At 45.8% G+C, this 16,192-nt stretch overlaps 1 protein-coding gene across 1 annotated transcript in view; it reads right to left on the bottom strand.

Moving 5' to 3' along the window:
- Positions 1 to 9,136: 9,136 nt before the first annotated feature.
- WASHC5 (WASH complex subunit 5) overlaps positions 9,137 to 16,192 on the bottom strand; it is a 51,861-nt gene continuing 44,805 nt past the window's right edge. Inside the window, exons 27-29 of the mRNA XM_081874022.1 lie at positions 12,811 to 12,964; positions 11,324 to 11,411; positions 9,137 to 9,661 (exon numbers count right to left, since the gene is read on the bottom strand). Of these exons, the coding sequence (XP_081730148.1) occupies positions 9,605 to 9,661; positions 11,324 to 11,411; positions 12,811 to 12,964 (299 nt within the window). The 3' untranslated portion in view covers positions 9,137 to 9,604. The remainder of the gene's footprint in view (positions 9,662 to 11,323; positions 11,412 to 12,810; positions 12,965 to 16,192) is intronic.

Below are 16,192 nucleotides of genomic sequence, written 5' to 3'. Positions count from 1 at the left end.
GCTTAGCAATCTCCGTAGCTTTATTTGTAGTTTGTGCAGTTCACACAAACATTTCCCCGTGTAAACATGAGCACCTGTGTGGACTAGCCATTCCGACTCAAAAGAAGTTGCATTGGGAAACTTGCTAGACTGTACCACTTGAGATCTTATGCATATTTGCTGGTTTCCCCAAAGGACGAATGTCCCCTACATTGAGAAATCTAGCATGGCAGGGTTTGTCAACCTCCTTGGTGACATTTAGTTTCGTAGATGCAGTTTTTATTTGGAAGATCATTCACTCATGTGACTCTTTCCCTGCCCAAGGTGATAGCCTGAGCAGTAGTTTTACTATGGTACTATTAAGATAAAATGCTCATACAAAAAGATTATGCTATGATGGAGATTCTTGGGAAGTCCAAGGTGAGTGTGCTTAACTTGTTCAGTTATAGACTTTTGTGTCTTGCTTTCCAGTGACTAAAGTATTTGTTTTGCAATGTTTTTAAACCCCATATGTGTGATTTGCAGTAATTATAGTGCAATTTTTATAAGCAGAAATGTGTCATGCAATAAAAAGAATACAATTCGTAATAACCAATTACAAAACACATTTCAGAGCAATCTGCCGAAAGTAAAATTATGCTTACTCAGCAGTAAGAAACAAATGGCAAGTGTGCATTCGAATAATAATAGCAAAATTAACAACATGACATGTAAAGGCCAGTACCTTGTGAACTGTTGGTTACTTGGTTATAAAACTACTGAGGATATGTTGAAATTGAGTGTCAGGCCTAATGAACACAGCATCGTTTTCTGACCAAGGCATAACAGCGTTTTACTATGACTTCCTTTGATCTGGAACTATGCTTCTGTTGATGCAGCCTAGAATAGCATTAGCTTTTCTCTCTCTTTTTTGCTGCTGCATCACACTGCTGCATCGTGTTCCGCTTGTGACCCACCAAGATGCCTGGATCCTTTATACATGTACTGCTAGTAAGACAGGTGTCCCCCCATCCTATATTTGTGCATCTGGTTCTTCCTGCCTAAGTGCAGAACCTGACATTTGTCCCTACTGAAATTCATTTTGTTAGCTTGCACCCTGTTTTCCAATCTGTTAAGGTCATTTTGAATTCTGCTTCTGTGTTCTGCAGCATTCGCTACCCCTCCCAGAAACCCAGAACAGTTATTCCCATGTGCAGGGTGGGTGTGTTTGGGTTCTGGTGTTGAGACAATGATGGTTTACCAAAGGTTATTGAAGTAAGTTGTCAGAGCTGCCTCTAGGTCCCAGCTCACAGAGGACCAACGCCCGGTTGATGTAATGTACAAGAGTCTTTATTGAAGTTTAGTTTCCATTTCAAACCCCAGAGCGTGCAGCCCTACGTCTTGACCCTAGACCGGCGAAGTCCCCTCTGAGTCACTACCCCTTCCGCACCAGTTTAAGATCCTAGCCCAGCTCCACCTCCTGCGCTGTTCCTTCCTCCTCTGGGTCCTTCTGCCCCCTGGGGTTTCCTCCCTCCTGGACTCTTCTGACGCTGACCCCCCTGAGTCTTGCCCTTCCTTCCGGCGGGCTTTAGGACCTGGCTCCCTATCCGGGCTACCTGCTGTGCCGCTCGCCTGTACATTTGAACTTGGCGCGCGCGCCCAGCCGGTGACTTTCCTCTTGACCGTTTCCCCGCTCTCCGATGGAGGCGTGGCCAATCCTGACTCATCTCCTCCCTCTGGTGGTGAGAAGACTGGTCCCGATGCCTGGGACTCCTCCCCCCCACTACGCTCTGGTGGGGACGCTGGTCCTGATTTCCAACTGCTGCTCAGGGAGTCCCCGCTGGCCCCTTCCTTCTGGGGTTTCCCCCTTGGCACCCCCCTTGCCCTGGCCATCGGCGCTCCTCTCTGTGAATCTTCCGATTCGCTGGAGAGACTCGTGGAATCTCTCTGTCCACTGTCACTGCCTACACCCCCCTCGGATTCCTCCTCCTCACTCTCCATTTGCTCCTTCTCCTGTGTCTCTGCTCCTGAACCCCTGACATCCGTCATTAAAATCAAGGTGAATCTTGAACTTTTAGCTGTCTCTTTTCTTTAATTTTTATTAAATTGTCTGTTTTACATTTTAGAATATTCATTTAAACAACCTTAAAATATCAATGACTTCCCTTCTTCTCTTTCCATGGTTCATTTTGCATAACACAAATCCCTGCATATTTTATACAAACTAAACCATTTAGTATTCCATTATTACATCCATCAAAACTTATTTACACTGTTGAATTTATCTTAACTCTGCCAACGTTTTCGAGTGTGCACAATCCCCCACCCCCATATATTCAATAAACATTTTCCAATCTTCTTTAAACGTATGTTCTTCTTGTTCTCTTATTCTATATGCTAGATCCGTAAGCTGCACATATTCCATCAGTTTAAGTTGCCATTCTTCTTTAGTTGGGACTTTGCTCGTTTTCCATTTGGGGCTAACAAAACACAGGCTGCAGTAGTGGCATACATAAATAATCTTTTTTGAACTTTTAGCTCTTATACCAGTTTCTCCCAGCTTGATGCCCTCCAGCTGTTCTGGGCTACCAGCTGATGGACATTGTCCAAATCATTTGGTGCTGGAGGGTACAATGTACCTTTGATGGTTCTGAGCGCTGGATGCCATGAATTGGGACCCATAAGTAGCCAAACAATTAAACCCCTGTGTTGGTTCTGTTTTCAAGAGAATCCATCAAGAGTGCATATTTTGTGACTTTCAGAGGTTTATAAGGTTACTGTTTATTTGATTTTCAGAGAGTGCATTTCATATATTTCATACTGTTCAATGTTCTGTATAGATTATATAAAGAGTTTATATTGACATTGCATTGTTGTACTTGGTCATCGTGTTGCCTTGGATATTACTAATGAATTGGGACCCAGCTGGATGCCAGGACCTAGGGCTGGATGTCAGGGCCCGCATGTTCAGCACAACACAGCATGCATCCTTACTCACATCCTTGCATGCTGCGGTTACACAACACATATTCCTGATACCAGGGTGACATAACTCAGAGGTGCCACAACTCTGAAGTTTGCACCTCACGTACACAGCTGACCGCAGAGTGCTGGGTCTTCCATAAAGATGTTCTCACAGCTGCAAGGTGATGCCGTGGCCTGAGCTTGAGCTAAAGAAGGGTGTGTGAATAACCATTCTGTAGCCGAGGAGAATAATATCTGCCTGTCATGCTTTGTTCATGCGCATTCCTAGCCAATAATGACGCAAGAAATCGTGCATGTGTGCTTGCTACAATGCTCGTGTTTTGTATGTTTGATGCAGACTCAATGGTTGCAACATTGGGCAAACTCTTATTTATTTCTGGTATCATGGAGGCACTGGGTTGGGTAACATCCCTTGCCACATGATGAGGCGGGATCACAGATTCCTGTGGGCCTTCTCACCTCCAGTTTACTCTCTGGCTTTGTCAAGAGCGGTTTGTTCCACATTACTTCAGCCTTTCCTCTTACTTCCTGATCTTGTTGTTGTTTAGTCGTTTAGTCATGTCCGACTCTTTGTGACCCCATGGACCAGAGCACGCCAGGCACTCCTGTCTTCCTCTGCCTCCCGCAGTTTGGCCAAACTCATGCTGGTGGCTTCAAGAACACTGCCCAACCATCTCGTCCTCTGTCGTCCCCTTCTCCTTGTGCCCTCCATCTTTCCCAGCATCAGGGTCTTTTCCAGAGAGTCTTCTCTTCTCATGAGGTGGCCAAAGTCTTGGAGCCTCAGCTTCACGATCTGTCCTTCCAGTGAGGACTCAGGGCTGATTTCCTTCAGAATGGATAGGTTTGATCTTCTTGCAGTCCATGGGACTCTCAAGAGTCTCCTCCAGCACCATAACTCAAAAGCATCAATTCTTCATCGATCAGCCTTCTTTATGGTCCAGCTCTCACTTCCAGACATCACTACTGGGAAAACCATAGCTTTAACCATACGGACCTTTGTTGGCAAGGTCTTCCTGATCTTACTTTTGTTCTAATCAGGGGTTAGCAACCTTTTTCAGGGATGCAATGGGGCCCATAAAGCTCCTGAGACCCACCCCCAGTCAATGCCCCCTTGGTCACGAGATGGCGAGTGTGGCTACCCTTCTCCCCTGAAAAGTACACAGAAAGGAAGGAGGAAGTGATGCTCTAACCCAGGGGCCAGCAAACTTTTTCGGCAGTGGGCTGATCCACTGTCCCTCAGACCATGTGGTGGGCCGGACTATATTTTTTTGGGGAAAGAAATGAACGAATTCCTATGCCCCACAAATAACCCAGAGATGCATTTTAAATAAAAGGACATATGCTACTCATGTGAAAACACACTGAATCCTGGACCATCCACGGGCCGGACTGAGAAGGCAATTGGGCCACATCTGGCCCCCGGGCCTTAGGTTGCCTACACCTGTTCTGTTGTTGTTTGTTTAGTCGTTCAGTCGTATTCGACTCTCCGTGACCCCTGTCTTCCACTGCCTGTCTTCCACAGTTTGGTCAAACTCATGCTGGTAGCTTCGAGAACACTGTCCAACCATCTCCTCCTCTGTCGTCCCCTTCTTCTTGTGCCCTCCATCTTTCCCAACATCAGGGTCTTTTCCAGGGAGTCTTCTCTTCTCATGAGGTGGCCAAAGTATTGGAGCCTCAGCTTCACGATCTGTCCTTCCAGGGAGCACTCAGGGCTGATTTCCTTCAGAATGGAGAGGTTTGATCTTCTTGCAGTCCATGGGACTCTCAAGAGTCTCCTCCAGCACCATAATTCAAAAGCATCAATTCTTCGGCGATCAGCCTTCTTTATGGTCCAGCTCTCACTTCCAGACATCACTACAGGGAAAACCATGGCACCTGTTCTAATTAAACTTAAATCCTCTCCCTCATACCAGTAATGGCTTTAGGCTTATCTGCCTTATTGCTTTTATCCACCTCAGCTCCCTCACTTCTCTCTCCGGAGTAGCTTCTGCAGCTATTTTTTCCACACACAGAAGAAAAACCTTTATGAAATTACAACACCTGTCTTCTTTTTCCTGTTCTCCCCTTCTTTGCTGCTGCTATCAGAAGGCTCGCCAGGAAAAAACAAACAAACACAGAGCAGTTTTACCGCTTGCCTGCAGTTCCCTGCCAAAAATGCCTGTCAGGTGTCAAGTTTGCCGTGTTACCCGCTGCCAAATATTTATGCACCTTTTGCAAAGATAGGGTGGTGTGCAGGACGGATCCTTCCTGTATGCCAAATGTCTTGTCTCCCTTTCATACTAAACAGGAATTTACGCTTCTGACTTTCTACCCAAATCCTTCCCATCCTCTGGAAAAAAACATGGCACTATTTAGATGTTAGTAAAGGTGTATTTAGTGTCATTAGACCTTCTGAGGCTCTGTTTCTATCCTTCCACCCACTTCCATTGCGGAAGAAGATTGCTTCTGCTACTCTTACGTGGGCGGAGTAAGCCTTGCAAATGACATTTAAGCTTATGACATTTACGGTAAGTTGCACTGTCCAACTAGTCTGACAAGACACTCCCACTAGGTTGGCAGCAACATCTGCTCCTTTCTTTTTTATTTATTTAATTTAATCAATCAAACAATCAATCAATCAATCAATCAATTATTAATGCGCAATTGGGGGGGGGGAAACCATACTTCAAAACTAAACAAAAAACAAGCAGAAATAATAAGTGAAGTAAAACAACAACAACAAAAAGCACAAAGCATTATAACAAAAATAAAAGAGGTCTTCTGACTACAGACCTGACCTCCCGTCTACTCCTTAATTCAATGACATATATATATATTTTAAAAATGATATTTATTGAAGTTTCAAATAATACAAAAAAGAAAAAAAAGAACAAAAGAGAAAAAACAGAGTTAAAAAAGAAAAAAAAGAAAAAAACATTCAACATTTACAATCCTTATTTTCGATAACTTTTTTCTACGACTTCCCCTCACCTCCCCTTCTTGTATTCCGTGTCCAAATATTTGTTCAACAAGTTCTTATCCTTAAATTTTTAACCCTAGTTTGTTATTATATTTAATTCAATTATGTATCAAATTTTAACTTATATGCATTGATCATTATACTTAAAGACTTTTTCTAAGGTCGACCCAGTTTCCCTTCCACGGATTCCCCATTTTTGTACTAATAGCAATACAAAGAAAGAAACAATAGAAAGGATCAAAATATATTTGTACATCCTTCGGATTCCCAAACCCCACCCTCCCTTTCCCGGTTTCAATCCCCAAACCATTGTCCATTAGTCCATCTACTATCAGCCTGGATTCCTCACGTCAGAGGCTCTTAATTCTCTCTCAGTTCCTTTCTGCCGGTTTTTTTGATAGTCCTTTGTATTAACCACCAAATCTCGGAAGGGCTCTGTCCCAAAAATGTCCATGTTCCATCCGGCCGGGCCTCCAAATTTAAAGGTGGAGCTCAAAACTTGTTTCTTAATCCTTTTAGGTCCAAATGTCCAAAAATCTTCAGATCTCCACAAAGGGAGATCTTTCCATTCCTCCTTCTTCAATTCAAACCAAATTTTCATCATCCAGTCCTTTTTTTCTTTTATATCCATCTTGACAGGCCTCCGGCTCTCTTTTGCCTTCTGCAACATTTCAGCCCTTGAAATAACTTATTGCCAGTAAAAACTATTATCATGGTTTAACTGATTCTTAGTTTTTCTTTGATCTCACATCATTCTTGATACTACTACTGAAATTAGTCAAATGCTGCAAGAGTTTAAACTTCTGTAAAGTTTTTTCAAATATATTTTAAAGACTCCCCATTTTGAAACAAATAACTGTTTTGGTTTATTCTTTATTTTTTCAGACAAGTTATCTAATTCTGCATATTCGGTCAATTTTTGGATCCAATCTTGCATAGATGGAAGTTTGTCAGATTTCCAATTTGCAGCAATTAAAATTTATCGGCCTTTTGGCTAGGATCAAGTGTAGTATCTGTTCTTATCTGTTCTTATCTGCTCCTTTCATCCAACGCCTCAATATCTGAAACCTGTGGGGCAGCTACCTAATCCTCTCCATCAAGACATTACAAAATAGACAAAAGGAACCTTTGTATGTAGAGTCCTACAACAGGTACTTAATGGTTGCTGTTGCAGTTGGGACCTGTGCTAATTGGGAAAGCTGTGCCCAACCCAGTGTTTGCCTGGAGCCGTAAATAAAATAGTGTCATTGGAGCTTAACTGATTTGTGAGGGTGTCCTATAGGCACGGGGGCCACCCCAAGCACAATTCAAAGTGTTGGTGCTGACCTTTAAAGCCCTAAACGGCCTCAGCCCAGTATACCTCAAGGAGCATCTCCACCCCCATTGCCTGGGTGCTGAGGTCCAGCTCCAAGGGCCTTCTGGCGGTTCCCTCACTGCGAGAAATGAAGCTGCAGGGAACCAGGCAGAGGGCCTTCTCGGTGGTGGCGCCTGCCCTGTAGAATGCCCTCCCATCAGATGTCAAGGAGGTAAAGAACTACACAAGACATCTGAAGGCAGCTCTGTATCGGAAAGTTTGTTAATGTTTTATTACGGTTTTATATATTTTGGAAGCTTGCCCAGAGTGGCTGGGGCACACTGGTCTATTCCAGAGTTCTTTCATTGCGACTACATTTTATTTTCCACCCACTGCTCAAAATTTAATCCTGCCTGTGATTCCATTTACCAGATGTTTCAAAATGCCCAAATAGGGAGTTTATATTCTTCCAAGTCCATTTCATCTCTTGAACTATAATTGGGGTGGCATTGCTAAAGGGGAGGGAGCTGTTCTTTTGTGTGTTTTGTGTTGTTTTTGTTATGCAATTTGCGTTTTTATATTGCATTTTTATGTTGTGAACTGCCCTGAGCTCTACGGATGAAGAGCAGTATACAAATTTAATTAATAACCATAATAAGCTGTCTGGTGAGCCATTATAGAACATGTGTAAGCTTCTCTTGCATCACTTAATTTCCTGTGTTTCATCTTATTAAAACGGAGAGAACCAAGATACTATTCAGATAAGACATTAGTTGTGCTTCTGTGTAGCTTATCCTACAATCCAGTCCTATATATGTTCACCTGGACGCAACTCTTGCTGGACGAAGTGGGAATTACGCCTTTAACTCTTTTGAAAACCAGCTTTTGATTTACATTGCCTAACATAACCAACCAGTAAAATAAGACCTAAAACAGGCATAGGCACAAACTCGGCCCGCCAGATGTTTTGTGACTACAACTCTCATGCTCCCTAGCTAACAGGACCAGTGGTCAGGGATGATGTGAATTGTGGTCCCAAAACATCTGGCGGGCTGAGTTTGCCTATGCCTGACCTAAAATGAAAGCCAGAACAATCTTTCTAAACAAGGAAAGCTGTAAAGAGAAGACCAGTTCAAAGAAGTCAGAAACCACACACAAGCTTTATTTCCTCTTTGAAAAAGGCAACATCAGTTCTCAAAAGCAGCTCTCACCAGAAAAGACTTCCTTTTGTGCCTAGCAAGGAACCCAGAAGAACATTGCAGTTTTCAAGGCCAGCCAGATCCAAACACCAGTGGTGGCTGGTAGACCCTGGACCTGGTGGGCGGTCAGAGGCTGAGGAGGTCATGTAGGTGAGAACAAAAAGGTCACAGGTGTGGGACCAAGTTGTTCTGGTTTTCTTCCTGTCCTTCCCACTTGCAAAGCTTTGCACACAAAAGCATTGAAGTTGTGTAAGTACTCATCCACTGTTTTGTGGGGCCGTAATGGCGCAAAAATGTGGTTACAAAGCACAGATCCACATGGATTCTCAGGATTTTTGCATTGGGCTACCCCAAACTGACCGTCAAATCACATATCATGTCTGTGGTCATAGCATGAACCACAAAAATCATACACCCACTGTTTCGTTCAGAATATTTTTCTTCTTTTTTTCCTCCTTTTAAAACTAGGTGCGTCTTATGGAGCGAAAAATACAGTAAACTGAAATGCATCTAACCTTGGTTTAGCCAGGGTCTCAGCTGTCAAGAGTTCCTAGTGCTGGCCATAAGAACCCTGTGGTTCTCAAAAGGTGTGCTGCGTCACACTGGTATGGCAGGAAGGTTCAAGGACAATCAAAGCAGTTGTGTGCCCCACAACTGGTTTTGTGCGTGTGTTTAATCTGCCGAAACGATAACGCCAAGTTAAGGAAACCATTTTGGATTATGCAAATATTCCAGAGCTCCTTATTTCAGTATCATTCTTTTAATCACTATACAAAAAAGTCATTCTATGTCCACAAATTGCTAAGAACATAAACCGAATGATTTTTGTACATAAAGGAATAGTGTACAACATTGCAGGTTAAAAGTACAAAATACACATATGCAATCATCAGCTGAGCAGGACGTCGTGATTTTTAAATGGGGTTGCTTAAAAGGTTTAGTGCAGCCTGCTGTTCACCAGCTGCTACAGACTACAACTCCCATCAGCCATTGGGAGCCGGCACTCCAAAACAGCAGGAGGGCACCAGACTAGGGAAAGTTGGTTTAGTATCAGTTTATTATGTTAGATCAATGTAGGCATAAGTATGCTTCTGCATAAGTCAAAAATTGAAGCCGCTTCTGAAGCGATGCGCTATTTTCCTCCTCGTCTTCCCATCTCCTCTTGCGTTTAGCAAATCCCAGAGCAGGCTGTTGGTTTTCCTCTGGCGTTCACATAACTGTTCGGAACTCATCAAAAATGAAACTAGGCACATGGGCTTCAACCACCTGGAGGAAGAGAAGGACCCAAGACAGGTTAAAAAACTCTGCAGGAAACTCTTCCGCAAAACAAATAGGACAAGGGCTAGGGATGCATTAGAAAATTAGAATAATTTCAAAGACAGCAAGGCAAGGCATATATGTGTTCCAAATCAATGTTCAAGAATGCAGGTAACAAAAGACCAGGTGTGCAGCCTGGGAGTCATTTTGGACTCACAGCTGTCTACGGAGGCGCAGGTCAATTCTGTGTCAAGGGCAGCTGTTTACCAGCTCGATCTGGTATGCAAGCTGAGACCCTACCTGCTTGCGGACTGTTTTGCCAGAGTGGTGCATGCTCTAGTTATCTCCCGCTTGAATTACTGCAATGCGCTCTATGTGGGGGCTACCTTTGAAGGTGACCCAGAAACTACAACCAATCCAGAATGTGGCAGCTAGACTGGTAACTGGGAGCGGCCGCTGAGACCACATAACACTGGTCTTGAAAGACCTATATTGGCTCCCAGTACATTTCTGAGCACAATTCAAAGTGTTGGTGCTGACCTTTAAAGCCCTAAACGGCCTCTGCCCAGTATACCTGAAGGAACATCTCCACCCCCATCGTTCTGCCCGGACACTGAGGTCCAGCGCCGAGGGCCTTCTGGCTGTTCCCTCGCTGCAAGAAGCCAAGTTACAGGGAACCAGGCAGAGGGCCTTCTCGGTAGTGGCACCCACCCTGTGGAACGCCCTCCCACCAGATGTCAAAGAGAAAAACAACTACCAGACTTTTAGAAGACATATGAAGGCAGCCCTGTTTAGGGAAGCTTTTAATGTTTAACAGACCACTGTATTTTAATATTTTGTTGGGAGCCACCCAGAGTTGCTGGGGAAACCCAACCAGATGGGCAGGGTATAAATAATAAATTATTATTGTTATTGGAGACACGGAAGTCCTATTTGCTTTTCCTTTTACTAAATGTGAAAGATCATCTTCCTGATGCCTTTGCATCATCTAAACTGGTCTGCGGCCTTTAGGTGTTCTGTGAACTTCGATTCAGCTGCCCTTCCAGTCAGTTGTTGCACAGGAATGGAGGGGGTAGGATGCCATCTCACCCTTTACCTCAGGCAGCAAAATTTCTTGGGGTCACCCAGTTCATATGTTCTACCTGGCTGATAAAGGGCTACCCCGCTGTCAAGAGGTTACTTCTCAACTGGTTAAGGCCTACTCAATTCTCAGTGGACAATTCCACACAGAATTCAGGTTACTGGATGTGTGCTGTTGGGGCTCTGAACTCCCATCTGCCCTAGTCCCCATGACCAACGGTCAAGGATGGTGGGAGCTGTAGTCCAGCAACATCTGGAGGTCCAAAGATTCTCAATCCCCGATCTCCTGCCCTTCTACCCAATTTTTCCCACCCACAGCTGGAGATGTCATCAAGCTTCTGGGAATGTCTACACACAAAACAGATCAGATCAGAAGGATCTTTATTTGCATCAACCACAAGCCATCGCAATAAAGTACAATGTACTCATGCAAAACACCTTCTCTGTGACCTGTGTCTTAAAAGTCCAACTTGCACCAAGGTCTGATCCAAAGCACAAACACAACCCAAAAGTCTGGATGCGCAGCAAAGAATTATTCCAGGGCTTTCTGTGTGCTTTCAGTCTCCAAACTGAAACCTTTTATTTACTCACCCTTCGCGGCAACTTTGTATAACGAACATAATCTTCCAAGAAGAGCAGGGCACCTACAACATCGGCCGGCATTTCTGGGACCTTCTGGCTGTGGACAAGACACAAAACCAAAACCTTGATGGATCGTTCAGGAGCAACAGGGAGTATCATTAGGTGGTCACACTGTTGTGGGCAGGGCATAGCTATCCTCATTTTATTTGTATCTGCCTTTCCGTAGTTCAAACCACGCTTGAGGCAGCTCACTACAGCAAGAGATTTACACAACCCCAAACAGAACAAAAGTAGTCGTGAAAAACAAAACGAAACACACCAAAAGGTACACAAAAATATCGAGCCGTTTCCCCATAAATCGTTAAGATGGATCTAAAAATAAAGATGCAAAAAATGAATAGCAGTAACAGTAATAACCTCCACCCCCCCCAAAAAAAAAAAATCCCCAAAGAGTACCCCAGTTCAAGAGTCTGTTCAGAAGCCTCAGCTTTTGTAGCTGGAGTCAATCAGGCCCCAGCCAGTGTGGTGTAGTGGTTAAGAGCGGTGGACTCGTAATCTGGTGAACCGGGTTCACTTCCCCGCTCCTCCACATGCAGCTGCTGGGTGACCTTGAACTAATCACACTTCTCAGCCCCACTCACCTCACAGAGTGTTTGTTGTGGGGGAGGAAGGGAAAGGAGATTGTTAGCCGCTTTGAGACTCCTTCGGGTAGTGATAAAGTGGGATGTCAAATCCAAACTCCTTCCTCCCTCCCAGGCCAGGTGGGAAAAGTCCTGTTGTTTTACAAAACCTAAAACAAACTGAAGCATAGGCTTGCTGTGTAGCCCAAATTCCTATCTGGTCCAACATGCTGTTTGCCTACGGTGGTCAACAGGAAGCCCACAAGCCTAAGAATAGCCCTGCTGGATCAGGTCAGTGGCCCACCTAGTCCAGCATGCTGTTCTCACGTTGGCCAGCCAGATTGTCTAAAGGGAAACCCGTAAGCAGGTCCTGAGAGCAACAGGGCTGTCCCCACCAGAAATTCCCAGCAACTATGCTGTCAAGGCTTCGGGGAAGCTATTCTTCCCCTGGTTACAGCAAGAGCCGAGAAAACAAGGTAGAGTCCTTTTTAATGAGCTTTATTCAATCCTAATAGCTAGGGACAAAAGAACACACCAAGCCTTAACAATGGCGTTGCTCCAAACTGGCTCCTCCGCCCTCCTCCCTAGCAACAGCACCTCCCTTTATGGTAGCTGCTTGTGGCCAAATGTCTCCGATTCCGTTGTTTCTGCACCCGTTAATGAACGCCGAGTTCTGGGAGAAGGGGGATCAGAAATACCGTATTTTTCTGAGTATAAGGCAATATCTGTTCCTTAGAAATAATAGGCAAAAATTGTGGGCCGTCTTATATACGGATAGTGGGGGGGGGGGACACACCGATTGTTGGCAGCAGCGATTGGGCGTGTGATTGGTTGCTGTGGCAAGGCCTGCTGTCGACTGCTAAGCAGCAAGAGTACCTTGTGCACTGCTCCATCATTGATCGAACGAACTGGCCAATCAGGGCCAGAAACTGCTCGGTGTATCGCGAGTGAAACTGCTTCAGCAGAGTGAGCAAGCCCAGCACCAGCGGCGGCCAGTCAATCGGATCTGCCGGCTTCCTGCACACCATCCCTGAAGGAAACAGAGAAAGAGGAGACATTTCTTAGGGATGGTGCACCCAAAAAAACAGCAGCCACCTTGTGGAGGCTGCTCCGAATTCTGCTCTCTGTGGGGGCTCACCCTTTGCGGCTCAGGGGGGAGGAGGTATTTGTTTCCTTGCTGTCAAAACCAACACAGAGGAAATCCCACTATCAGCTGGGCCAAAACGAATGGCTCGTTACTTGAAGACGGCCGTCGTTTGAAGCGATTTAAAGATAGCACCTACGTCGAACCATTTGCATCCTCTGGTCATCTTGAAAAGGAAAACTATCTAGCAGGGCAGATAGCGGTACGCTACTGGCAGGGGCAACCAGCCACAGCAAAGTGCCTTCTGTTGCTCCCCCCCCATCAGTGAACTGCCCAGTACAGACCACAACTGCCCTGACGGCTGGGTCTGATGGCAGCTATAGATCCAAACAGCCCAATTAAGATTTGACGGCAGGCAAGAGAATTTTTAAGAAGAGATCCGAAAGAGGATCACTTCTTGCAGTGCACCCCCCAAAAAACAACGTAGCTGTCAACTTACAGATTTGAAAATAAGGGACCAGCAGCCTCGAAAATAAGGGATCAGCAGCCAAAATAAGGGATTTTCAGAGCACAGGTAGGTTCAACTTCTGAGCCCCTCTGAGCCAGAGGCAGAAAGCCCAGCCAGCAGCTAAATGAAGCCTCAAGCGGTGGTTCCCACTGCGCAGCAACCCAGCAAAGGGGATGCAGCAAGGAAAACCACTGTCACCTCTCTGCTGGGAAGCGCTGAGCAAAGGTGAGTCCCCAGGCAACACGGCCAATTTGATCGGCACAAGGCATGCAAGCTCCACCCCCCAGTCGTTCTTAGACTCCTTATTGGGTGAGCAACGCAGCCAAGCAACACAGTTGGAGCCTCCCTCCTCCCTGGCCGGCAGGGAGGGAGGGAGAGGAGCTGCTTCCTTTGAAACCCGGGAAATTTAAGGGACATCATCAATAAGGGACAGCAGCGGGACACGGCGCTGGGATAAGGGACTTTCCCGCCAAATATGGGACGGTTGACAGCTATGCCCCAAAATCAGGTGCCCTCCCAATGTTCTGAGCTACAAGAAGATAAAACGAGCAGGATGTGGGAGCAGGGTTAAGCATGCTCTCCTTTGACGCTTTTCAGGTTCTGCTACTGAAGTGCAATGCTGGCCTTATAAGCAGCCTTGTATTTCAGAGCACACTTGGTCACCGTAGGCGATGATGGAATCCATGCAGGCGAGTGGGCTGGCGGAGGAACAATGGATTGCTCCAATACTCTGCCTTTGGGAAATGGGAAGGAAAGCTCATTTCCCCATATCCAACATGGAAGCGCAGAGGGCTGGCCCGCCTCCACCAATCTGCTCCATAGGGAGCTTGCTCTTCTGTTTTTAAACTAATTTAAAAGTTCTAAGAGATGCCAATGGATCTTCCCCAATGGATGGGAATTCCCATCTTGCACAGTCAGCATGGAAATGCAGGGCACTTACTTCATAGCAGGAAAGTAGCTTTTGTGGGAAAGGACAGCAGCGTGAGCATAGAGCAGAAGGTTCGGTCAGTAGCATCAATTCAAAGTGTTGGGTCTCTAGGTCGGCCAGGACTGCTGAAGAAAGCCCTAGGCCCGGGATACATGAAGGAGCGTTTCCACCCCCATCATCCAGCCCGGACATTAAGGTCCATCTCCGAGGGCCTTCTGGCAGTTCCCTCACTATGAGAAGTGAAGTTATAGGGAACCAGGCAGAGGGCCTTTTCGGTAGTGGCACCAGCCCTGTGGCACACCCTCCTATCAGATGTCAAAGAGATAAACAACTACCTGACTTTTAGAAGACACCTGAAGGCAACCCTGTACCCTGGTCCTGAATGGGGTAATTGTGCCCCTGAAGGACCAGGTGCACAGCCTGGGAGTCATTTTGGACTCACAGCTGTCCATGGAGGCACAGGTCAAATCTGTGTCCAGGGCAGCTGTTTACCAGCTCCATCTGGTACGTAGGCTGAGACCCTATCTGCCTGCAGACTGTCTCGTCAGAGTGGTGCATGCTCTGGTTATCTCCCGCTTGGACTACTGCAATGCACTCTACGTGGGGCTACCTTTGAAGGTGACTCGGAAACTACAACTAATCCAGAATGCGGCAGCTAGACTGGTGAACTGGGGGCAGCCGCCGAGACCATATAACACCGGTCTTGAAAGACCTACATTGGCTCCCAGTACGTTTCCGAGCACAATTCAAAGTGTTGGTGCTGACCTTTAAAGCCCTAAACGGCCTCGGTCCAGTATACCTGAAGGAGCGTCTCCACCCCCATCATTCTGCCCGGACGCTGAGGTCCAGCGCCGAGGGACTTCTGGCGGTTCCCTCATTGTGAGAAGCAAAGCTACAGGGAACCAGGCAGAGGGCCTTCTCGGTAGTGGCACCCGCCCTGTGGAACGCCCTTCCAGCAGATGTCAAAGCGATAAACAACTACCTGACATTCAGAAGACATCTTAAGGCAGCCCTGTTCAGGGAAGTTTTTAACGTGTGATTTTACTGTATTTTTGGTTTTTATGGAAGCCGCCCAGAATGGCTGGGGAGGCCCAGCCAGATGGGCGGGGTATAAATAATAAATTATTATTATTATTATTATTATTATTATTATTATTATTATTATTATTATAGTAGTCCCTCTGGATATGAACGGGATCCGTTCCGGAGCCCCGTTCACATCGTGAAGCGAACGCAACCTGTGTCTGCGCATGCGTGGGTCGCAATTCGCTGCTTCTGCACATGACATCATTTTGACCGTCTGCATACGCGCGAGTGGCAAAACCCAGAAGTAACACATTCCGTTACTTCCGGGTCGCCACGGAGCGCAACCTGAAAACGCTCACCCTGAAGCAACTTCAAGCCGAGGTATGACTGTATAGGGATGTTTTCAATATGCAACGTTCCACTGCGTTTTTATATATTCTGTTGGGGGCCACCCAGAGTAGCTGGACCAACCCAGTCAGATGTGTGGGATACAAGAAGCAAATCATTATTATTATTTTTGAGAGTGTGTGTTTGTGTGTGAGAAAGATTTATTCCTGAAAGCCTCTGTCAAAAAGTGTAAGCAAAACAGATCTAGATGCTCCAATGGCCTAAGTCAATAAGAGCCAGATTCCTGGCTTTCCCCCCTTCCTTTTTTTTAATAAGGGTGCCCTAAAGTAAATCAGTAAGTGTATCTTTTAAAAATGCGGATCAA

This window comes from Podarcis erhardii (assembly GCF_964252035.2).
Source record: "Podarcis erhardii genome assembly, chromosome: 8".
NCBI classification, from domain to species: domain Eukaryota; kingdom Metazoa; phylum Chordata; class Lepidosauria; order Squamata; family Lacertidae; genus Podarcis; species Podarcis erhardii.
The sequence above is the reverse complement of the archived record's forward strand: the minus strand, read 5'-3'. Positions and strand labels throughout refer to the sequence as shown.